General features: G+C 38.7%; 1 protein-coding gene across 2 annotated transcripts in view; it reads left to right on the top strand.

Moving 5' to 3' along the window:
• LOC127952901 (protein kinase C beta type) overlaps positions 1–25944 on the top strand; it is a 117448-nt gene that overhangs the window by 77002 nt on the left and 14502 nt on the right. For both annotated transcript variants that reach the window (XM_052551795.1, XM_052551794.1), the window contains exons 10-16: positions 2692–2865; positions 5707–5798; positions 10822–10884; positions 11852–11990; positions 12913–12993; positions 13524–13631; positions 20722–20862. In XM_052551795.1, coding sequence (XP_052407755.1) covers positions 2692–2865; positions 5707–5798; positions 10822–10884; positions 11852–11990; positions 12913–12993; positions 13524–13631; positions 20722–20862 — 798 coding nt within the window. The remainder of the gene's footprint in view (positions 1–2691; positions 2866–5706; positions 5799–10821; positions 10885–11851; positions 11991–12912; positions 12994–13523; positions 13632–20721; positions 20863–25944) is intronic.

Raw genomic sequence — 25944 nt, 5'->3', positions numbered from 1 at the left:
TGACAATGGATGTTTGTGGCTTACCCTCCATGTGAAGGGTGTCAATGATAGTCAGATCAGCAGTCTTCCCCATGATTGTGTAACCTAGTGAAACCTGAGAGACCATTTTGAAGGCTCATGAAACCTTTGCTGGTGTTTTGAGTTGATTAGCTAATTGGATAGTCACCATATTCTAATTTGTTGACAAATAGGTGGGTTTTTGTTAATTGTGAGCCAAAATCATCTCAATTTTAAGAACCAAAGGCTTAAACTACTTCAATCTGTGTGCATTGAATTTATTTAATACACAAGCTTCACAATTTGAGTTGAATCACTAAAATAAATTAACTTTCTCATGACATTCAAATTTATTGAAATGCAACTGTAGATGTTGTAGGATTCATAACCCTAACCCTAACCCAGATCATTTAGATCCAGCAGCCATATCACCCTGCATCCCAAGACTGGTTGCCCAATGAAGCTAAGAAGGGCTGAGCCTGGTCAGTACCGGATGGGAGACCTCCTGGGAAATATTAGGTTGCTGCTGGAAGAGGTGTTAGTGAGGCCAGCAGGGGGTGCTCACCCTGCAGTCTATGTGGGTCCTAACACCCCAGTGTAGTGACAGAGACACTATACTGTTAAAAAACACCGTTCATCAGATGAGATGTCAAACCAAGGTCCTGACTCTCTGTGGTCAATAAAAATCCCAGGATGTCCTTTGAAAAGAGTAGCGGTGTAAACCCAGCATCCTGGCCAAATTTCCCCATTGGCCTCTGATCATCATGGCCTCCTTATAATCCCCATACGCTGATTGGCTTTTTTTTTTAAATATAACACATTACGTTACTGCGTTACCAGGAAAAGTAATTAGATTACAGAAATTCTGGTGGGGACCAACAGCTGCTTGGTTCTTCAAAATTCTTTTGTGTTCAACATAAAAAAGAAACTTACAGTTTACTGATCTGGAACGACTAAATGTTGACAAAATTGTCATTTTTGAGTGAACTATTCCTTTAACTAATGTGGAGATGCTTTTACTGGAATGAAGACAAAGATGCTCATTAAAAAATCTTTTAGAAGAGTAAATAGGGGACACTTTGTCGAAAACACGGTGGATTCCATGATGCTGAGCCTTCAGCAGAGAGAGCTTCAAAAGCTGACAGATGTGCACATTCACGAGTCCAATAGTGTGATTATGGGTTTGATGCAGATCTCACAGTTGGAGACATGATCATTGATCAGATTCTGTCCTTGAATATGCTGATCCTGGAGCAGTTCTCATCCAGGGCCCAGCAGATACTTTTGTGCAGCTGTACTAGCTGACAATGTCCTTGAGACTTTGGAGCACTGTGTGCAGTCGTGTATCTTTTGTTTGATGTGCGTTTTTCTGAACAGGTATGCAGCGGTAATGAATGCGTTGGAATGGATATGACCTGCTTGCTATGCTGCCAAAGTAGTTTGTGTGTGTGTGTGTCTGAGTGTGTGTGTATGTGTGTTAGGGTGTAGAGCCTGTGAGGAGCAGATGGTGTCCTCTGTAATGTTGAAGTGTATCGCTTCTCTTTTCCCATCGCCAGTTACAAGGTGTCCATCTGGGGCTGCTTTTACACTGAAATAACTCTGCTCATTTCAGTATGTGCATTTATTTTCAAGCGAGAGCTAAAAGGCAAAGCCAGACTGTCCGTAAGGTTCATAACAGTGATGGGAGCAAATTTGAACCTGTAGCTTTCCAAACTACAAGATACACATAAATAGTTATGATGCAGTCAAGCAACTTTTTCTACAACCTGAAAAACATCAAATAACTTTGATTTTCTGGTGCTACATATGTGAGAGAGAAAGGAGATTTTAGGAGCTCATGCTTGTTTACTGTTGCTACTTGTTGAAGTGGCTTGATTAACCAGATCAATATTAGATTGTAGCTTAGCTTTGGTTCCATTATTTATGTTAATTGGCATTATTTAAATTTAGTGATGTTATTGCATTTCATATTACTTTTTCTGTTCTGATTGTTTCAATGTTATCTATCTGGCAAGTTCTATTAACCATGTAACTTTTTTTTTCTTTCTTGCTGATTTTGGAGTAATAAAAATGTATGTAGGTTAGATTTTATTTATCCTAAAATGTTTATGCATTTAAATTAAAATGTTTATACATTTAAATGATTATGATATTAAGCTCTTGCTTATTTACTTAATCTTCCGTTATTTCTATTTGCTCTTTGATTCGGTCTTTCTCTCTACTCTTTAAACTTTCTCCCTCTTTTTTCTTCCATCCCTCTCTCTCTGGTTGTCTGTTCTTTTAAGTACGTGTGCCTTCAGGCTCAATCCTAAAAATGAGCACAACTAAAATCTGCCTTCCCATCACTCAAGATTTCCTTCACCGTGCCACTGTGCCACACTCAAATCTGCTCCTTATTGTCTTCACATGTGTGCGAGAGCTTCATCTCCTCTGTCTGTCATTTCTCTTCGTCTTTGTATATCATCTGTGCCTCAACTGCAGCTACTGTATGTTCTCAGGCCTAACATGCTCTAAACTTGCTGAGGCTACTGTATTGATCCGCAGGCCAGTGTATCTTATGCTAATAAATGAAGTTCATGAGCTTTGTTACAGTGTTGCTCAGCTCCTTATGCTTGCTCGCTCAAATACTTTAGTTATGTGTTTGGTTACATCCCTGCTACCTTCACGCTCTCTCTCTCTGATTGACTTTTTTAGGTGATGTTGGCCGAGAGAAAGGGAGGTGATGAGCTGTTTGCCATAAAGATCCTGAAGAAGGACGTGGTGATCCAGGATGATGATGTAGAATGCACTATGGTGGAGAAGAGAGTGTTGGCCTTGGCAGGAAAACCACCCTTCCTCACTCAACTGCACTCCTGCTTTCAGACCATGGTACTGCAGACCATGTACTCGTCTCGTCTCATCTCTTCAGTTGTCATCTCATTTCATGTCTTAGATTCATCTCATGACGTCTCTTTTGCTCTCCTTTCTTCATCGTCTCTGATTTTGTCATCTCATCTCATCTCATCTCCTATTCTTCGTTGTGTCTAATGTCCTGTTGTAAATTCAGGTCTCATCTCACCTTGCTCTCTCTCCTGCTCTCCTCATCAACTTTTTATCTCTCCTCCTTCTCTTTTCCTTTCCTCTTCTCCTCTTAATTTATTTTCGCCTCGCCTGCTCTCATCTCATTTCATATTGTTTATTTTTGTTCTTCTTTCCGTGTCTCATGTAGATGCATCTCACCTCATCTTATCTCACATCACCTCTTTTCTCTCCTATCCTCATCTTCTTTTCTTATTTTCTCTCCTCTTCTGTTCTCCTCTCATCTGGTCATTCTTCTCCTCTTCTCTTTTTCATCCCTTACTATCTCCTCTATCTGCTCGTCCTCACCACATCTTCTCATCTTTCCTCATTTCATCTCATCTCTTCTCCTCTCCTTTTCATCTCAACTCATCTCCTTTTTTCTCTTTCTCTTATGAACGTATATCCTCTGACATAAGCTGAAGCGTGAGCACACGTCACTGTGTATTCTTTCATTTTGTAGCACTTGACCAAACACACACACACACACACACTTGAATCCATCCCTCCCCATCCCCCACACACTGCTTAGAGACTGCAGTCATTTGTACATCGACAGGAATGGTGTTTGTGTGTGTGTGTGTGTGTGTGTGGTCATGTGAATGTGACATGCTCACAGGGGGGCAGCGCACCACACACTCATCTATGGCCGCAGCATCGTGTGAAAGGCAGCATCGCCGTCTCTCGACATCCTACTGAGCACCGCATGAGCCCCTGTCACCGACAGCAAGATAGCGAGAGACGGTGAAATCGAGACAGGAAGCGAGAGTCAAAGGATCGGGAGGACTGTCAGAAACCGAGGAGACTCTGGGGGAGGAAAGATTGTGACGTCACATGGCCGAAGCTCTTTTATGCCTTGTTTTTCTGGAACTGCATTGGATCTCAAATGAATCTACGTCACTAAATCATCTCCTTTTTCACACACTCGTTCGTTAAAAGCAAATAAAGCCTGCCAGATATTCGAGCGGGGTGTTGGGAGGGGATTTCTTTATGAAGGGGGATCAGTCACAGGAGGTATTTGACAGCCAAACAGCTGCAGTCATGTAGATTATCCTCAAGCCTATAATGGGGAGTTAGTCAGATGTGTGTGTGTGGTTGTGTATGCTGATGTGTTGTAGTGGTGAAGGTTTAGGTAGTTGGTGTGTAGTGGAGTGAGGTAAAGACTCTTTCCCGCCGCCCGCCCTCTCTCCTTCCTGACAGTGATGGGACCTCTTTTAAGCACTGCTGCCTAGTAGTCCGTCTCCCCCTCACACTCTTCATCACTTTCAGTCTCTTAATCCTCCCTGACTCTAATTCCCCTGACCATCACACACACACACACACACACACCACCACCACCACTGCAGGAAATTACACCACCCGCAACTGATATAAAATAAGCCTCATCATTACAGGAAGAAAGCCAATAAATGGAGCCCAGGGAAAATGTGGCTGAAACTTGCAGATATGAAGACGTCCTGCGTGTTTTGATCTTTTGGTTTTGGCCCTGGGATTCGCCTCGTGTGTTAGTGTGTGGATGTGCAGTTGTGGTGTGCGTTTGTGTGGATTTATTAAAAACGTTTTATAGGCTTGTGTCACTAAAATAAATATTCTTGCAGGGGGTTGAGACAGTAAAAGTAATACTCAAATCCATAGGCATTTCATAAAATCTTAGTGAGTCAAAAATACAGTATGCAATATACAAAATATACAAGATGAGTCCTCTGCACAATCTGAATTTGTTGCAACCTAGAATTAAACTGCTGGTCTTGCCTGGCCAGAGGAGAATGGCATACTATTTTGACACAATATTTCCATGTTTAATACTGTAAAGCTGCTTTGAAACAATCTGCAATGTAAACAGCACTATATAAAAAATGGTGACTTGACTTGACTTGACAGTGGGTCCAGTATTGTCCAGTTCCTGGACAAATGAGCTGGTTCTTTTTAGTAAATCAGAAATATAGAGCAAAACAAATTCTAGCAATTCCCTTACGAATGACTCCTCTAACCTGATTCTTTTTAGTGAATCAAAAACATTAAGCGAAATGTTGAATCCAGTTCCTGAGTGAATTACATTTATGAACAAATTCTTTTTAGACAATCACAAAAATTAACATAAATTACTTTTCACAAGTCCTAATGGTTAATGGTAAACAAACTTGGCTTGGTGTCCTTAATGGAGTCTCCAAACCCGAGGCTCAGCTTGAGCACTGAGTTCAACCCCCCATTGCGGTAGTACCGTGAGGGAGAAAAACAGAAATAAAGGAGGAGATGGGGAGGTGGACGGATACCAGAAGAACTGATACTGGGATGATGCAATGAGAGCTGCTTATATAGGCTTGTAATGATAATTGACAGGACTGAATGTTTAGACTCCTCCCGAACCTACATTTGGAACTTCATTTGTCATGTCCTATTCAAAATAAACCAATGTTTGTGTTCTATTGTACTTAAAGAAGAGTTAAGAAATTATAATCAAATTGGTTCTGAAATCTACTATTGTGTTCTATTCTAAAATGTATGTTTAACTCATTTGACCCCAAAGTAGCACTGCTGCTTCACTAGAACTGCAACTTCTAGAACCGTTCTACAAGAAAATTCAAACATCTTATCTTTTCTCAACTGTCCTGTGCTTGTCTCTTACTCCACTGTCTGTCTGTGTATCTACAGGACCGCCTGTACTTTGTCATGGAATACATCAGTGGTGGGGATCTCATGTATCATATCCAGCAGGTCGGCAAGTTTAAGGAACCCCACGCTGTGTGAGTACAGCTCTCGTCTTTGTCTCTTCATAGTGACAAATAGTGATAGTGCCTTCAAAGATGTGGCATTTTCAGATTCATCAATTAAAAATCAGATGAATGGCTAATATTAGTGGCCGATGATCCCTTTGAATCAGTGATGAACCGGCAAGCTGATGAGTTCCCCAATGTGAACTGTTGACTTCAAAGAATTTGTTAACGGTTGAGCTCACTGATGAGCTTGTCAGCCAGCTATCTGATTATTTCACCATGAGCTCACAGATTAGATGAGTACATTGATTAGTTCATGATGAGGTCCCCAGTGTGTGTGAAGTAACTGAATGTGGTTGAACTAATCCAGCTAATACACACTCTGTAGAACGAACAGGTGTTCTCCTTGTTATTGCCCAATTGGATGATGGGTGGGACATTCATAGGGCAGAAAATGTTTCACGCTGTGCTGTGTTGTCACTTCAAAGTGACCTCAGAGTAGTTTGACCAACTCTTGCTGCTGCCGCTCCTTCTCTGCCTCTTCCTCGGTGCCCTTCTGTTGGAGATATGTGGTGTCTACTCAGCATAATTTGTAATAAGGTGAACGAAGGCCAGGTCAACCTACTTCCCCCATCTCTGACTTTCTCTTTCACTCTTCTTTTTTTCTTTTTAGCTCTATTTTTCCAGATCTATGAAGTGTTGCAGTGATAGAATATTTTTGTAGGCCAATCAAGCAGTTCTTGATTCATCATGAAAAAGTTTGATACATTTTTAATATTGGCTACAAACCATAAACTATCATTTAAACTGTTTAAATATGTAAAAAAAAAAAAAACATGGACTTTTGTGACAGTGGAACTGGAAGTGTTCAAATGCTAAGTAATTTCTGTGTTTTTGGCCTATAGAAATATTTAATCCCTACATCACTTAATTTACCTATTCATCTCTCCTCCCTATTGTTTGATGAAGTGTTGAATTGAGGCAAATGACGTAGAGGAAAGATAGAAAACTTTTGTCCTCTTACATAGGGTTTTGAAATAGGTTTTTGTCTACAGTTATATTTTACATTTACATTTAGTCATTTAGCAGACGATTCTAGCCAAAGCAAATTTACAAATGAGAACAATGGAAGCAATCAAAATCAGCAAAAGAGCAATAATATACAAGTACTATATCAAGTATAACAAGTCTCAGTTAGCTTAACGCAGTACAATTAGCAAGGGCTTTTTAAATAATATAATAAATAAAAGAAAATAGAACATATAAAGAATAGCGCAAGCTAGTGTTAGAGGTCTTTTTTGCTTTTGTTAATTGTATAATAAATGAAAAGAAAGCAAATATAATACAAAAAGATTAGAAAGCTAATGTTAATTTTTTTTAAGAAAATCGTTAAAAAGTAAATTTTTTGTAACAGTTCATATATTATAGATTAATTATAAGTAAATAACTTTTTTTTTTATTTGAGCTGATTAGATGATTAGAGCTTACAGCTCATGAAAGTCAAAAATCCAGTATCTCAAAATATTAGAATATTTACATTTGTGTTTCATTAATTGACCATCCCTACAGTATAAATTCCGGGGATCTCTTGTTCTTTCAAACCACAAAAATGGCGAAGAATGCTGACTTAGCTATGATCCAGAAGACAATCATTGACACCCTCCACAAAGAGGGAAATTCACAGAAGGTCATTACTGAAAGGGGTGGCTGTCCACAGAGTGCTGTATCAAAGCATATTAAATGCAAAGTTGACTAGAAGGAAGAAACTGGGTAGGAAAATGTGCACAAGCAACAGGGATGACCTCAAGCTTGAGAATACTGTCAAGCAAAGCTGATTCAAACACTTGGGAGAGCTTCACAATGAGTCGACTGAAGCTCAGACGTCTTCAGGAAAAGGGCTAACCAGCCACTTATTAAACAGAAACATGGTCAGAAGCATCTTACCTGAGAAAAGAGAAAGAGAAAAAGAACTGAACTGTTACTCAGTGGTCCAAAGTCCTCTTTTCAGATAAAAGTACATTTTACATTTCGTTTGAAAATCAGTGTCTGGAGTCTGAAGGAAGACTGGAAACCATTGTGAAGTTTCCAAATTCATTGATGATTTGGGGTGCCGTGACTTCTGCTGGTGTAGAAAACGGTAGAATGTGGTTACAGTGACCCCAATTTAAAGGAAAGGAAACAAAATGCCCCTTGTCAGTTTTTGTGTTATATTATATATATTTGTCTTATATAAATTTCTTATGATGTCCATTTTTAAGATAACATTACATGAGCAAGAGCGCAGTTTTACTGAATATCAGCACAATTGCAAATGTGATATTAATTTTATACCACAATTCAATAAAAAGAAGACAATAATATTGTTATTCTATTTTAGAATCAGTATTGTCCATTTTGTTGTTTTGCCAAAATAATTAGATCCATACAAACACACAGAAGAACCGTTGTGTGTCTCTTTCAAATTGGGTAAGTGAATGATTCAATGACTCATTAACATTTGCATAAAATTAGTAAAAAGTAGACTAGTTCTCCTACTAATAAAGTGAACACAATGTATTTTGCATTCACAAAGCATGTTGCAAGTCTGATATAGTCTGATGCCTGGGTTCATTTTAAAGTGGTCACATCTAAGCTGAAATTCCTGTGAACCACCCTGTAACTAATTTGAAGAAATAAGAATCAGCAGCAAATAGACAGGTGTTTGAGGGTGATCTCAGTATGGACGGCTCCTTGGCTGTAGATGACTGAGCTGACCTTTGCAGTAATCTGCTCTCAGAAGCATGCTCTGTCTCCACATCTAACAAGCTTCATCTCTATTTGCTCTGCTTTCTGCTTGCTGTCTGCCCTTTATCATAAAGAATTAGCCTGTCTCAGTGAAGGAGAGCAGCATTGTCATTGTGTTGGGTATGGAGCTTAGCGCAGTTCAAAGGTCAGGGTGATTATGAGTGCCCAATGACAGGGATGACAAGAAACTGTTGGGAGTGGAATAGATCTAGGTTTTCAGATGCAAAAGCCCATAATGGTTATGGAACACAGTGGGGGTCTATTTGCTTGTATTATGATATAATGAGAGTCAGTTGTTTTAATTCTAAGATACAATGACTGTTTTCTTGTTACTTTGCTCCTCCTCCCTTATTGTCTCAGTACTGTATATACAGCCATCATTTGCTATGCACAAAATGTACACAAACATCTCATCTTAAACGAAAAGCCATTTAGTGACTGTTAGCACAGATGGTAATAACACTGTGTTAATTGCAGCAGACTATTGCTGAGTTTTGTGAATGAAGCTCAAAGTATGAACCTAATTTACATAAAAATGTATGGAGGATTGTAAATACCACTTAAAAATAAAATGAGGAAATCAAGTATCAGTGTTTTAAATTAAGAATAAAAATATACATTAAAGTCATTTTCAGTTTGACAAATTAATTTACAACTATTTAATGTTTGAAATGTAGTTGAACGTAACAACATAAATTACACTAATTATAATAAAATTATTCACTTTTAAAGCTGACAAATAAATATATGTATTAACAGCTGTTTATTTAAAATGTGAGTAGAATTTTTTCCGGTTTCTTTGATGAATAGAAAATTCAGAAGAACAGCATTTATCTAAAAATAGAAATCTTTTGCAACCCTGTGTCTTCTTCATCATTTTAGATCAATTCAGTACATCCTTGCTAAATAAAAGTATTAATTTCTATCACAGGAATAAATCCTGATCACTGGAATAAATTACATTTTAAAATATATTCAAATAGAAATATTCTTTTATATAGTAAAAATATTTCACAAAATTACTGTACTTGCTGTATTTTGGATCAAATGAATGCAGGGCTTGGTGAGAAGAAGAGAATTCTTTAAAAAACATTCTTTCCGTTCAATTCTTTTGACTGGTAGAGGAAAAGTTTTTCACTTTTAAAATCGGCAAATATACATATTTACAGCGGTTTATTTAAATCGTCCGAAGTGTAATGAAACATAATACATTTAGATGACACTTTAGTATAGGGACCAATTCTCACTATTAACTAGATACCTGTTATTAACATATTGGCTGTTAATTAACTTATAAAGCACATATTCTGCATGAGCTTATTCTACATCCCTAATCCTACACAATACCTAAACTTAACAAATGCCTTACTAACTATTGATAAGCAGCAAATTTTGAGTTTATAAAGGCAAAGATATAGTAAGTCATTTGTTAATAGCAAGAATTGGACCTAGAAGCGTGACCTACATTGAATACATCACATGTCATTTGGACCTCTTTATATAATTCATGCTTAAATGTTAAATGTAACAATAAAATGATGGATTAATCATTTTTAATAAAGTATTTTTGAAGTGAATCTTTACGTGGCATTTATAATCCTCCAAAGAAAGGAAGCATGTTTGAAAGGATGACAGTAAAGTAGCTGATATTCAGCATTGTTGTAGTGTTGTAGTTAATGCCTGATGGCAGGTAGCTAGTGAATGTTTTGCGCTTAAATACTTTAGTTAAAAGTGTTGCCAATGTTCAGTGAAATCACTTCTGTCCTTCTCTCTTTATTTGAGTGGTGATAGCCTGAGGCTGGTTGCCGCTGTGGCCTGGAAACTGACGTTACCTTTTGACATAATCTGACTCTAAAGTGAGGCCTGTTTCCTGCTCCACCCCCAGCTGCGTTAGTCACTGAACACCAATGCTAATTCTCTTCATATGTAGTTCTAAAATATAGGACAGAAAAACACGCCACCTGATAAATAAAAGATTACCGCATGCTTGTATTAATAACAGATATCTGACTTGCTTTATCTCTCTTATGTCTTTTCTGAGGGCAGAGCTCAAAGCTCTCAGCAGAAACACACCTTTATCAGACTGATATATTATTTATTAGACAGATGTCTGGAATGCTTAAGACTTGTCAAACTAAGCTCCCTCCTCTGTTTTGTCTTGGAGTTTATTTTTTTGATTGCTGTCTTCCGGCCATGAAGGCTGACCAAGAAACATTAATCTCCTTTGCTCAGATGTTCAAATTGATTCGGATAATGTGTGTGTGTTTAGGTTTTATGCTGCAGAAATCGCCATAGGTCTGTTCTTCCTGCATGTGAAGGGGGTTATATACAGGTGAGTGAAGCCCAAAGAGCAACACACGTCAGTCACACACAGAAGTGAGAAGAGAACCACCACAAGGGTCTTCAGTTTTGCTGGAATAATAAACGACTGGCTTCTAGAGCAACACACACCAAAACACACTTGCTTACACACAGCAATTGATCTTAGTCAGAGTCTATGCTGTATTTAGTTTGACGCAAACAAACAAAAAATGGCCTTGAGGGATAGAGGTACTGTCCATTCAATTTATTGTACTGTTGTTTAACTGGGCAACGATCCTTCAGCCAGATGAAACATTGACAACACAATAAGTCTTTCCAGGATTTTTTAGTGGCCAAAAAACACTGGACATCTTGAGCTGTGATTAATTAAACATAATGATCTCTGAGTTTATAAAACAGTGAAGTGTATTTAATCGTCTTGTGCTTCATTGCATTACAAAAAAACGTAATTGGTTATCGTTGTACAAGTGCAGCAAGTGGTCCCCTGGATGGTGGCCTAAACAGGAAGTAGAGCTGTAATCCAGGCTGTTAACAGAAAACCTCCACCGCATGTTTCCAATCAGACAGACAACACTCATGAATTCTTTACAGAGCACTTTTTTTCTCCTTCATCAAGCTCACACGTGCTTCTCTTCATAAAGCTGCTAGGGTTGGCCAGTATAACGAATATTAATGGTGTATTTGTGATGATTTTGCTGGCGAAATAAAAAAAGAGCTAGTGAATGTTGCAATGCTTTCATACACTTTTTATTTGGCTATTAGGTCTGCATTGTTGGACTAGTTTCATGACTTGAGAAAGAAGTTAGCTTTTAGGATTGAAAAACAGCGATTGAGTGGCAAATTCATTGAGTTAATTTTTTTAATGTTCATTGCAATGGACTGATGGACACATATAAACATAAATATGATACACGTACAAACGTGTTGGTAAATATTGCTGTTTCTGCACTGACTCCTCTCACATCTTTGTGCATCAGAGATCTAAAGTTGGATAATGTCATGTTGGACATGGAGGGTCATATCAAAATTGCTGACTTTGGAATGTGCAAGGAGAACATGCTTGATGGAGTCACCACCAAGACCTTTTGTGGGACCCCTGACTACATCGCCCCTGAGGTGAGTGCTCAGAGATGATCCTGTACATGTGTTGAGTCGCAAAGTGTTGGATGAGAAAGGAGAGCCAGTGGCCTACATATTTCATGCATGTATAATTCGGGGCAGGCATGGTGTAATATTTATAGAGTCGGACTTGTAACCCAAAGGTTGTGGGTTCGAGTCTCGGTACTGGCAGGGATTGTCGGTGGGGGGAGTGAATGACCAGCGGTGTCTTCCACCTTCAATACCACGACTGAGGTGAGACCCATTGAGCAAGGCACCGAACCCCCAACTGCACCCCTAAAAATGTCTGCCCACTGCTCCAAGGCTGTGTTTTTTTCACTACTCCCTGCTGTGTGTGTGCACTTGGTTGGGTTAAGTATGGGACACAATACTTGGCCACATGTCACTTTTACTTTTCACCTTCATAGACATTTGTGCATCTACTAGGGCTGCATTTCCTAAAAGCATCGTAAGGGAAATCGTGCCACTTTATATTCATCATGAGCTCATATTGGAGAAAATAGATTTGTTACCCAGAGGCAGCTTCATGCAATAGAGAGCTACGTTGATAAGATATCTCACGTTCCTCTCATCGAGCACCAGATGGTACTGCTCCAAGTGTACCACCATCAGCATGAGCTAGAGATGGATTCATGTCAACAACACACTCCCAAACCAAGACACAACATGCTGTAAGAGTGAAGGGGTTTCAGTTCATCTAGTCCTCAAAGCTTAAGTGGCTGTTTCTTATTGTTTGAAAGACACTTTACAGTACATACATAAAACACCTTGTAACACGTTGAAAGCACCATAATCACTTCTGAAACTCTTGACAGAGCGCACGGTGGGATTGATTTGAATATTTACAGATGTCCTTGGAGTGTGTCACCCATTTGTAATTGTTTTTTACGCCTTACGCTCCTGAGTGTGTCTGTTTCAGATCATCGCTTACCAGCCTTATGGAAAGTCAGTGGACTGGTGGGCGTTCGGAGTTCTGCTTTATGAGATGCTGGCTGGGCAGGTAAGAGTTATGATAACCCTGATCAAGAAGGCCCAAAGTCAGGGGTTTCTGCCTTTTGGGCCTTCTCTCATTCGCTCCGTTTCATTTCCTCTCTGCTGCTTGCAGTAAATCAGCTCTTGCTATCTCAAGGTCAGTTTTTATTAATTACGTTCTGCAAATCTCCCGAGACTAACGGCAAGTATTTCATGCCTATCGGGCTCAGTCAATTATTTATGAATTGTTCTGAAACAAGTCAAGCTTTGAACGCTGGAGAAAAAAAGTCTTGAGTTGTATCCAGCGGAGACTGCTACTGCTGAGCCGTCCTGACAAAAGCATGTCGTAATTCTCGTTTCTAGTCTTCGCTAAACAAACAAGACTTGAAAGGCACTTTTATGGTGATGACTTTCAAACTGGCAGTGTTTAAGGGACACAAGTGGAAAAAATAGCAAATTATGCAAGTTACAAAATCCATGTTATTATTGTTGACCAGTTGTAGTAAACAGCATTGTCCTCTCATCTTCACTGTCTCTTCTCTCGGTCTCTTTTCAAAGCCCCCATTTGATGGTGAGGATGAGGATGAGCTGTTTCAGTCCATCATGGAGCATCATGTGTCCTATCCCAAATCCATGTCCAAAGAAGCTGTGGCCATCTGCAAAGGGGTGAGCAGCCAGTATACATCAAATTCCTGAAACCGTGTCCAATAACCTGTCTCACACTGCAGCCAGTGACATGTCCAACACAATGATGATGATGATAATTACTATTCTTCTTATTTTTATTATTCACCACTGTTCAAAACTTTTGGGCAATAGTTTTTTTTTTCAGATTAGTTTTCAACACATAAATGTGGATGAACTTGAAAAAAATTAAGCTCAGTGTTTTCAACATTGTTATTAATAAGAAATGTTTCTTTACTGCACATTTTAATGATATCTGGAGGATCACGTGACACTAAAGACTGGAGCAATGATGCTGCAAATATAGCTTTACATCACAGGACTAAATTACATTTTAAAGTATATAACAGAGAAAATATTATATATAAATAACATTTTCAATTACATATTAACTGTATTTTGATCAAATAAATGCTGCCTTGGTAAGCAAAAGAAACTTCTTCCAAAAACATCCTAATTAATGTTAAGTAAAATTATTGAAATTACTTTTTATTTAACCATTTCTCATGACCATAATGCATTAGGAATTGCATCAATGTATTTGATCATATCACATGCCTTCCTTTAAATGATCGTCAATGGAGATTGATGCAGCAGAATGGTGTAGTTACAAGACCTACCAGCAGGGTCACGCTAACAGGTCACACCTTGTCCCCTTGTCCTGAGGTAACCCAAAGTATCAAATTCAGTTCAGAGTGACTAATGGCCCGGAGAGGTACAGATACAGTCCATCTCATCAGTGTGTCCCTGAGAAAGTACTGGAGTTGTTTCAAGGTGACTGTCTCGGCAGTTCACATACTGTAAGTGGCTTTGAAGGAAAAAAGTCCCGTTATTATATGACTTCATGTGATGCATTATGAATCATTTCTTCATTGCAGCACTGGTCATCACAGTTTGCTCACAACAGCCTTGAAAGATACCACAGCCTCTGACCTGTCCTATCAATATGCGCGTCACGGCCCTCTCAGAATCCGCCAGTTCTGTCTGTCTCTCCATCGCTATCTTTCATTCACTCGGTCTTTGTTATTAGGAGTCCAGACTCGAGCGCTGGCAGGTGAAGCAGCGAGTACACATGATCTAATTCTTTATTTGAGAGATTTTCTCTCCTGCAGATAAAAGCACACAAACATACAGCCTTAGACAGCACTTAGTGGGAATGCCAATGACTCTTGGCTGTGTGCAGAACCCAGGAGCTCAGCTCTGTTTGTTGCTGGCTTATATTGGAACATGGCTAGGCTGGGCTTGACTGAATATGAATGCTTTTGTTTATTTCCTTGCCCCAACAAAACCAGACAAAAGCCGCCGAATGTCAGGGGCATCTTAGTAAATAGTACAACGTATTCCCTAAAAAGTGCTTGAAAGGGAGCTCTCTCCTATTTGCTTATTCTTGACATGTTTCTGTTCTTTCTCCTTGTCACTGTGGTGCCAGAGTGGAGCATATGGCTGCTGAAAACAAGTAGAAAATAGTTTTGTAGAAGAATGAAAGCCAGGCTTGTGTGTGGGTACATTCTTATGAAGCTTGGGACATGACACATCTGGTATTTGGGTGAATCTCACCTGTCAATATGTCTGGGCCATATTTCAGCCCAACCAACAGAAAAATAAGTAAGAAAATGAAACATTTATATATTTTAAGTCCTTTATATTAACCTTTCCAGTTGTCATTACAGTAATTCAATAATGAATATAATTAATATAAAATATATATTTATTGCATTCCATTATGATTTTCATTTTCAAATGTTTATTTAGTCTTGTAATATTTTGGGGGGACAATGAAGATCTTCCCTGTTTGCATTACCATGATACATAAATAAATAAATAAATTGTATTTTTTTATTGTTTTACTACCCAAGTTTACCTAATATAAAAATATAATGTTTATACATCCTGGTAGTGTTTGTAGTGCTGCCTAAAATTATGCTGAAGCATCATAAAGTTACATGTGTAATTACAAGTATACAGAGGATTGGCGTGCGATTAAAATCACAATGCAAAGCATACATTTATGGTTACGCTTTGTTTTAAGGTTGTTACAGTGTAATTATACATTGTAATATACTGAGTAATATTAATTAACTACATGCGCTTACTAAATGATTAGGGTTAGGATTATGATTTGGTTTAGGGTAACTTGCATGAAATTATGCATAATTAATTGTTATTATAATAGTAAGTACATGTGTAACAACGACACCTTAAAATAAAGTGTTACCCAACCTTCCTATTTGATTTTGGGGTGGAGTGCAACGTTTGACATGTGATTCACCAAAGTCACTCAGTTTTCACTGCGCTTTGCTGATCTTCCACCTAGCATGCTGCATGGTTACCCATTTTGTTTGCGCTAGGACAATGGAAATCTTTGGTATTGGGAGGACAACAAGTTCTGGAATATAAAGTGGAAAGAGAGATGTGAGAGCAGGTGTCTCCAGAGGGACCTGCGCACTAATACATTCATGCTAATGTGAACATTAAATAATGAATCAACCCTCTGTGTTCAGAATCTGAATGCTGGCCCTCTTTGACTGGCTTCATGAAAATGCAGTATGCTTCTGGGAAAGCCTGATAAACAAAAGACCCCCTCCTCTCCGCCTTCTGTTCCCCCATCTTCCTCTTTTTTCTCCATCCTTTCGTTTTCTGTGTTTTCCGACATAGATATAGACTCTCCGTCGTTTCTGCTTGTCGATTTTTCTTCCTCGACTTATCCTGCCTCTGTATTCTCCTCAGCTTGTCTGCAGAGCTCATTGTCTTGATGAGTTTAGTCTCCCTCTCTTCTTCATAGGATCTGCTGTAAGTGCTTGCTGAACTTCTCTAATAGCTTAATTCTGCAGTGCAGCAAGTGTGTCAGATCCTGGAGGCCTCTCTCCCCAACAATCCCCTAAAAAAGAGCAGGAATACTAAATGAATCCTTGACTTTTAAGACAGATTGGAAAATCCTGTACGTTTGGACAAGTGCGGCTTTAGGCGCAAGGCTCTGCCGCCCGCCCTGCCGGGAAAGCTACACTGGAACCATGCAATATAAATGAGGTATTTCCCTTAACCAAGCAGAGCAATCATTCTTCCAGCATGGTAATTGAATGACTAATTTAGTCTGGCCTTGTGATTTTCAGAGGACAGATGGATATATTGAACCTGTCGTAATCAAAATGTTGATGCTCTGCTCTGACATAAAAAAGCTAAAGAAAATCCTCCCCTTCAATTCTGTAGAGCCTGGGGTTTTAGTTTGAGGGGATATAGGCTTTAATGCTCGGAACATCAGCTGAGGGAATATTCATTTGTGCCACTTACATCGACAGATGCAGGGAACAGCACAGTGAGTGTATTAAACCCTCTCTGCAAGACGTGCTGAAAACTGTATATTGATGCACCAAAGCCTCGGGAGCTGCCCACCTAGACAGCATTTTTGGTCATCATACAGTAGGATTATTTGTAACGCATAAAAATACTGATTACAAAAATGTACATTGGTAATGCCATGGTAAATAAATTTGGTATACTGTACACTCATATAAACTAACAATGTTTTTTTTTTTTTTTTAAGAAGCCTTGAATATTCATTTAGGCTGTATTTGCTAAAAAAAAAAAAAGCAAAACTCAGTTTTGTAACAATTAAAAATAACTGCTTTCTATTGTAATATATTTTTTTAAAACATGTATTCTTGTAAATTTTCAGCAACGTTACTCAATCCTCAGTGTCACATGATCCTTCAAAAATCCTTCTAGGCAGATCTGATGCTCAAGAAACATTTCTTATTATTATCAATACTGAAAACAGCTTGTGCTTCTTAATATCTTTATTCAATTTTTTTTTTTTAGGATTCTTTGATGATTTTTATATATATATATATATATATATATATATATATATATATATATATATATATATATATATACATCTTTTGTAACGTCATATCATAATATAGACAACATAATATGTATAATGTCACTTTTGATCAATTTAATCCATGCTTGATGAGTAAAAGTATACATTTCTTCCCCCAAAAATAATACAACAATCCTAATACCAACATAAATTTAACAGCAAAGATAGAATCTGTATATAAAGGTGTCTGTTATAGTGCATAAATGTAAAGCAAAGTCTCAGACCATAATTATGGAATGGTACCATCACCCGCACATTTTGGCAAGTATAGATAGACCGCTCACTGCGTTTTGAGACACAGCATTTGAGGATGATAAAGTATCTGAATTATATTGCATTAATTCTTTACAAAAAATAAATAAATTTTAAAGCTGCCGGATGCGTTTAAGGACTGGTTTAATGAAGCTGACAGAAGCTGAGGATGGTGTACTGCAGGAAGCGCCCGTGCAGCAGCAGTAACAGCAGATATGTGCGACTGCGGTGCTCTGAGTGCTAATTAAAGAGTATTATCAGTGTTGATGGAGTGTACAGCTCTGATATGGGAGGATTAAAGTGGGATGCTGTGGTTCTTTGATATGGAACACAGCCTAGCAGACCGCTGAGAGAGGCTTGGGACGCAAGCCTGATACGGGCCGATACGCCAGGACTAAGGCCAATCTAGAGCTCGCACGCAGACTCTCGCTCACTTTCTCTTTCTGTCTCCTTTCCTCCTTTTCTTTGCATATGCTGTATTTGTGTAAGCGCTTGTTACCATACACTAACAGTACAATGGTATCTGGAGCCATCTGTCAAGCCATCTGAGTGTAGAACACGGTGCGTGCTCAGTTTAATGCCTGCTCTTGATGCTGTAGGAGTATAGCTCATTTAAAAGGGTTGACAGATCTTTAGTCTTTTATTTGTGCTGTTTATTGAGTGTGCCTCATTAAGTAGAAGATGCTTCTGGAACATCATTCACGTTCTCAAGTGATGAGAATACACCTTTTGTCCAAGAAAATGACTTCCAGATGTGGAAACATTGAAAATAAGTGAAATCCTAAGTTTTGGGATAGTTGTTTGCAAATTTTGCAGATGCATATTATTTTATTGGCTACATTTTTTTTTTTTTACTTTTGATGTGTATTATAGACACAGGCTGCAATTTTTTCACTACAGACAATTATTTCTTTCAGTCGGTGGATATTGTGCATGTTGTTAAGCATCAGATAGCAACAAGACACATTTGTGTGAATTTGTGGTTTTCAGCATGACTTGAAATTCTGGTAGTGTGTGATCCTCAGTCAATTAGTGTTTAAAGTCTTTATGGTTACTGTAAGAGGTTTGATTGCTTATTGTAACAAGTATACCCAAGTGTGAACACCCAAATTCACATCCACATGTGCCAAAAGTCTTCAGAGTAAAATAAAAGTAACTTTAAAAGTAGCTTCAGATTCACATGCCAATAAAAACACTGCAGTCTTGCTAGAATGATTATCCAATATAAATTCATATCCAGTAACCATGAAAGACTAGAATAGCCATGGAAATTCAATAAACATTGATTTTAAGATTGGACCAGCGGTCATGAACCATCTTAGATTCGTTTGTCAGGACAGCGATGAGGCATAAATTCCCGTCCGTGTACTGTATATGGCTGTCTGTTTTTCATGTGACCGTCCAAGTCACCATCACTAACTCCGAGTTAAAGTTTAAGAGCATCGGTGCTGAATTCTCTGAAGAGCACTCCTGCCACACTTGTGTGCAGTTAGCTGGAGAGGTCCAGGAGGGAGAGATAAAGCAATTGACTTGACTCTGATGCTGCAGGTCACTTGTGTTTTTGGCTCCGTTCGGCCCCTAGAGCCTCTCCCGAATCACGCTGTCAGATTACACCGCGGCTCTGTCGTTCAGGGCAGGACAGCTGTGAAATACGAGCAGTCAGCTGTACAGACACAGAAACAAGCTGAAAATGATGGATGGATGGATGATGGATGGCCAAAAGATGGAGAATTAGATGTGATGGATGCATAGGTCGCTAGTGTTTCATAGATACTTTCATAGATACATGAATGGATGGATAGATAATGCATGGGTTGATGCACATATAGATAATGTTTTATGGATATATTTTGCGGATAGATAATTAGCCGTGTTTTTGGACAGATAGATTTGGATGGATGGATGGATGAATGGAGAGAGAGAGAGAATTAGCCAGCTGTGTCTCTGTGGAAGCATGGCCCAGCTGCCACACAGCGAGTGAGCGTGTCCCGGCCTCTGCTGTATACATTAATGATGACAATGAGGACAAAGCTTCAGAGGGCTCTTCGCAAGTGCCATGAGTTCAGAAGCCACGTAGGGTCAGGGATTGATCCAACCCAGCCAAAACGGCCCCGCCCCCGTCCCTTCCTGATCCATTGAGGGTTAAGGCTCTACCAGTCAGCAGAGACCTTCATCTCCCCCCTCCTCCACCACCTCCACCTATGCCTTACAAGAGCCTGGAAACACTTTCTCTGCTGCCATCAATTTTTCATGCGCACTGAGGCGCTGAACAAAAAGCGGCAAGTTGTTGAGCTTTTCCCCTCGCCTAATCTCTCCTACACATGCTAAAGTCACTCACTGGAATAAAATAGCCAAACGATTTTGTTATATTCAACATAGCATGTTCTGCTGGGGAATAAAACAGCTGTCGGTGAAGGGGAAGAAGGGAGAGAGATGGGTGTGCGGAGGAAATGTTGATGAAGAGCAACTGTGCTGAAACGGCAAAGTAAAATTCATTTGACCTAAAAAGTGTAATGACATTCTCATTTCTGTGAATTTAGTTTTACCCCCTCCAGGGATGTTAATGCAATTTGTATTTTTGACCCATAAAACAAAATTATTGAACGAAACGCTACTGGAGTAGGGGAAGCAGTACACTGACTGTATTTTGAACTAAATGTTTGGGTTCTTAGTGTGACACATTAATCTACTATCCACATTTAATGAAGAATTTCTCATGCACTGTACATAAATTATGTAATAACTTGGAAACTACTATTGGCTCATGCTGTAATGTAAATAAAACCTTTGTTAGAAAATATAGATATGCTATTAATTCTGATGAACTTGATTAATTATTCTGTCTATTATGCATTTCATTAGATTTTTCTTCATTGTTTGACAGCCATACTATATACCAGTGGTCTTCTCATAATTGTGTTGTCCTCTCTGTTTCAGCTGATGACCAAACACCCAGGCAAGCGTCTGGGCTGTGGTCCTGAGGGTGAGCGGGACATCAGGGAACATGGCTTTTTCCGTTACATGGATTGGGAAAAGTTGGAGAACAAGGAAGTTCAGCCACCGTTTAAACCAAAAGCCGTAAGTGCAGCCAGTCACCTCACCTCTAACACACACACACACACACACACACACACACATACTCTCTCTCTTACTTGCATTCTTTCCTTGCTTGTTGTTGTATACTGAAACCCTGGTGGTTATTACAGATTTGAGTCTAAATTCGAGTTTCATTACCTTACTTTTTTTTTTTTTTTTGCCTGATACTTAAAACATAATACATGACATGTTTACCAAAGACAACATTGCAACATTGTTTCTGGAAAAATCTTCCTATCAACAACCCTACTATAACCATACTGTTGTTCTTAATCCTACAAAAATGTCTAATCCCAATCCAACCTCAACCTAACTTGGTTCAAACTCATCAGTGAATCTATTTGAACTAAATTACAATCTGAATTTTAGTAAGTTGAATCAAACGGGAATTCAATTACAATAAAATACAACTGCTGTAGTTGTATTTTGTTATACATTTTTCAGTATAAATTACTTATAATCATGTTCATACAACATACAGGCTATTTTTAGAAATATTAGATGAAATAAGCAATGTCACCTGTAGACATTTGTATTTAATTTATATGTTGATCAATATATTTAATACATTAGCTTTCATTTAATTTATATTTTATGGTGAAAGAACATATTTTGTAAAATTCTATAGTTCATTCAATATGTTATATAATCAATATATTGATAATTTGATGCCAGTACATATTTTTATAAAGTAAAAATCTGTTATTAATCTAAAGCAGTGTTGGATTTTTGTTTTATTTGTTTTTGGTTAAAGTTGGTAGACATTAGAAAAAGTATTTGTATTTCAGAGAATAAATTGGCATAATAATGAATCATTTATGTTTTGTCACCAAATTTGGGTTGCACCATTTTACTGTAATTTTACATATACTGTAAGTACTTAGTCATATTAATTATCTACATGTACTTACTAAATTGTTAGGATTAGGGTTACTTGCATGTGATTATGCATAATGTATTGTTATTATTATAGTAAGTACATGTTACACACGTGACACCTTACGTGTTACCAAAATTTGTACTAGATTGAATTACAAGTATTATATTTATAGCACTGGAATAAGTGAAATCCAACACACTTGTGTTTCACTGAATTGCAACAGTAAATTCTTCATGTCGTTCAAGTTTAAATTCCATTTCAACATCCTGTGGGGCTTAATTTAATTCTAAATCTTATCGAATTCTTTTTTCTTTCATTCAAAATTTCACTCTGCATCCCTGCAGTCTATAAACCTAACCCTAATATTATAGGGCTGTTATGGTTAAAAGGAATGTTGTCTCAGGACCAGCAAAGGATGTTGTTCCAGGAAAATGTCTTACTTGTGTAAATCACATTAAGAGACCTGTAACAACACAAGTGCAAACTGGCCAACTGGACCCGTAGTGTCAAAGTAGACAGTGTCAAAGTAGTCAAATTCTGCTGTACTGTAGCACAGAGATGACAAGTCAAAACTTTCAGGGCTGTGGAGAGCAGTAGGGTGTAATGAGGAGTCTGTATGTCCTCCTTACACACCACAGCATCTTAGCTTCGTTAGCGGTATGTGCGCCAGGGCTATGGTTGAGCTGAGCCGTGTTTGTCAGCCTCAGTCAGATCCTTAATGAGTACAGCTTCTCTTGTGTCCATGTGTGTGTGTGCGAGCTGTCAGATGGAGCAGGCATTGTCCAGGCAGTGCTGCATAGTGCTGTTCTCCACATCAGCGCTCCTGACCTCCCGTTCGGACTCAGACTGGCCTGTTAAATGTGATCTCCTTCCTGCAGCGCCTCCCTGGCATTGAGGTCTCGGTGCACTTATTGAGAACAGATTATGCTGTTGATTTTAGAAAACTGAGTTCACTGCTGCCATTAACTTCATCTTCACCTTAAAATCTGAAGTTTTATTTTAGCACTTGAATTGAATGTGTTAGTTTAAGTTGAAAGGGCAGAAATGTGCAATTTCTGTGCCAATAGTGTCACCAAGCGGAATTGTAAAAATGATGGTTTTCAAACAGGTTTCCTTGAAACTCCTTCATACCTCCAATGGACTCGCAAGCAGATAGTCCAAATTCCAAATTCACACCATTGTTTGAGCGAATGTTTTTGACAGAGCAACGTTTTTGACATCAACCCTCATTGGTTCTTGCTTGTCACATAACAAGTTGTAACAATGCTACTGTACAGTGTGTGTAACTTAGTTAAGTTTATTTTACTATATTTTCTAAGATAATTTAAAGGAATAGTTCATCCCAAACTTTTTTAACTCTCAGGCCATCCATGGTGTGGATGTGTTTGTTTGTGCTTTGAAAAATATTTGGAGAAATTTAGCATTCCTGTACATCACTTGCTCACCTGTCGATCCTCTGCAGTGAATGGGTGCCGTCAGAAATAGAGTCCAAACAGCTGCTAAAAATACATTTGTCGACTCTCACTAAACAACAATAATCCATTCCAGTCTATCAGATAGCACCTTGTGAAACAAAAAGCTGTTTGCAATAAAGAAATCCATCAAAACATTTAAAAACAAGCTAAAACATGAGTCCTTTCTCCATAATAATACTTTCTTGGGTGAAAACATCATGTCATCTGAATCAGGAGAGAAATATTCACAGATCAACAACCATTTACAAAACAACAAAACAAAAAAAACATCCGAAACAGTTCTAAACAAGTATGTTGATCTGATTTTGATGTGAAAGCACAACAGAGGAGGCATTATCATTGATTATTGACTGATAGCGATGTTTATAGTTAAAACACCTTAAAGATTGATTTGTTTAGTACAGACACACAGCCTTTCACTTCACAAGGCATTAATTGATGGACTAGACTTACTTGTAGATTATTGTGATGTTTTTCACAGCTTTTTCTGACGGCACCCATTCACTGCAGAACATCCACTGGTGAGCAAGTGATGTAATGCTGAAATTCTCTAAATCTGTTCCCAGTTTTCAGGCTTACTTATACTGTGAAACAGCAGTGAGGTACATCAGCTCACTGTTCAGGTGTGTGTGATTGGGAGTGTTCATGTGGTGTTGGCTGCCTGAGTAGCAGCAGATGGATGTTTGCGTGCTGGTGTCATTAGCTGAGCAGAAAGACGGATGATTTTAGACCCTCTTCGTGACGCCGGCGGCATGCTTGATGGACATTCAAATAACTGTGATTTACAAACTCAGGCAATTATGATCTGAATGAGACTCGTGTTGTCTCATGTGGAGACCAAAAATTCATGCAGACATTAGCTCTGTTCCAAAGCTCAGTAAGAGGCATTCATGGGCAGCATTTTAAGGAGCCAAAGGCAATTCCAGAAAGCACTGCAACAAACACAGTGAGAAATAAAATCCAGGATGTCAGAATTTGCAAGTTATTAAAATATAATTATTTCAAACCTAGAAAATTAGGCATGCACTGAAAATGATTGCCAATATGTATCTTTGTTTTCATGCCATTGCAGGGGAGTTGCTAGACCATTTTATGAGCCCTTGTAAAATATCACTGTGCCCACTAAAAATATTACTGAAGGCCGGAAAATCACTATTCCAAAAAAGTTTGCCATAATTTATCATTATACCTTTAAATCAGTGAATGATGGCAAATGTAATGCAAATGAATGTCACAATTACATACCCTGTACATAAATTAAAAAAAAAAAAATCACTAATATTTGATTATGACTGATATGTGTATCTAAAAAAGTTTATTATTAAAAATTATTTTACCCGGAAGTTGTTGTATTTTTACCTATTAAAGTGTCACATTGTTCCTCATGTTGTCTATTTATTCTATCAAGTGTGAGATGAATGATCCATGTGATTCGTGTGTGCATTCAATGTGTACTGTATGTAGTGTTCAAAGTCGCTTACTTTTCATGCCGTCTTAGTAGGCAGCTGCCTATGTAGGCAATGAGGAAGCTCACTAGGTGTTTTTTCGACGCTATTATGTGCGTTTGAAGTTCCAGAGCCTGTAGTTAAAGAGACGAAGACAGACTGGTCGTTGAGGACAGTTCCCAAGATTCTGCCCCGTTCCTGCTGAGCACCTCCGTGCCCAGATCTCACTCCGCTGGGAAACGTATGGTTTCTCTACACATCACAGCCTGTGGCTCTGAAATTAAGCGTGACAGCAGTGTCTGGCAAGGGATCACTGCGTTGAGGTGGATTAGGGAATCGGACCCAGGGGATGCGAAGAGGGCCTCGAAACAGTCAGAGTGACTTTACAGCTCAAGTTTGGAGCAGAACAAGAGGAGGAGCTCTTCATTTCTATGCTGGTACTGTTGAATTATCTGGTGGCAGGTGAGAAGTGACTGATGATTTGTTGCTTGGGATGCCAGCCAGCTCTAGGTGGAACGCCTCTGGCTGTATCTGCAGCAGATGGACTGTTGTTGCCTGCGTGGTACAAGACTGGCAGCGGCGGCCCGCATGTGGCAGCCACAGGAGGGCGGATCTCTGAACGCTGACAGCATCTTTGCTGCCAGCACCGCTCACTCTCACTTCATGTATGTCACCCGGCACCTTCTCTGTGTCGGTGCAGATTGGACACGGTCACCTTAACCTCACCCTTTCATTTACTCACACTGTCCATCATGCTCTGCTCATGCTGGAACAAAGGAGTGATAGGTGGAGGTGAAAAGGGATCAAAGCCAGGTGAGGAGAGTGACAGATTCATTATGAAAGTCCAGCTGAGACCAACAGGCTTCCGTGCTGGGAAATGCTGTTGAGTGTTGATTTTGATGATCACCTGTAAAATGGTCAAGCTTTCAGTGAAGCTGTTTCACCAAGGAAGTGTTTCTGGTTAAAAAGTTCTGTAGTTAGTATATACAGTAGCTCTGTTCTTTTCTGTACAGTGAAAGCGAATGTAGCCAAGCCACAGAAAACTATCAGGTCAGTACCAGGTCATTATGCCAGGATGTGAGGTTAGTGGTTATTTATAATCTTCACTAATTGAGATGGTTATTTTGGGCAGAATATTCCTAGTCCAATTTGTAAATTTCTAAGCTTTTAATAAATTGAATGTAACTGTAGGAAATTTGATTTAGATATAATTAGATAGATATTACATATAAAACAAGACTTTTTTTTCTGTCAATTAAAATAT

The sequence above is a fragment of the Carassius gibelio genome, chromosome B3, assembly GCF_023724105.1.
Source record: "Carassius gibelio isolate Cgi1373 ecotype wild population from Czech Republic chromosome B3, carGib1.2-hapl.c, whole genome shotgun sequence".
Taxonomy (NCBI): Eukaryota; Metazoa; Chordata; class Actinopteri; order Cypriniformes; family Cyprinidae; genus Carassius; species Carassius gibelio.
Note: the sequence above shows the minus strand (reverse complement) of the source record. Positions and strands in the feature narration are given on the sequence as shown.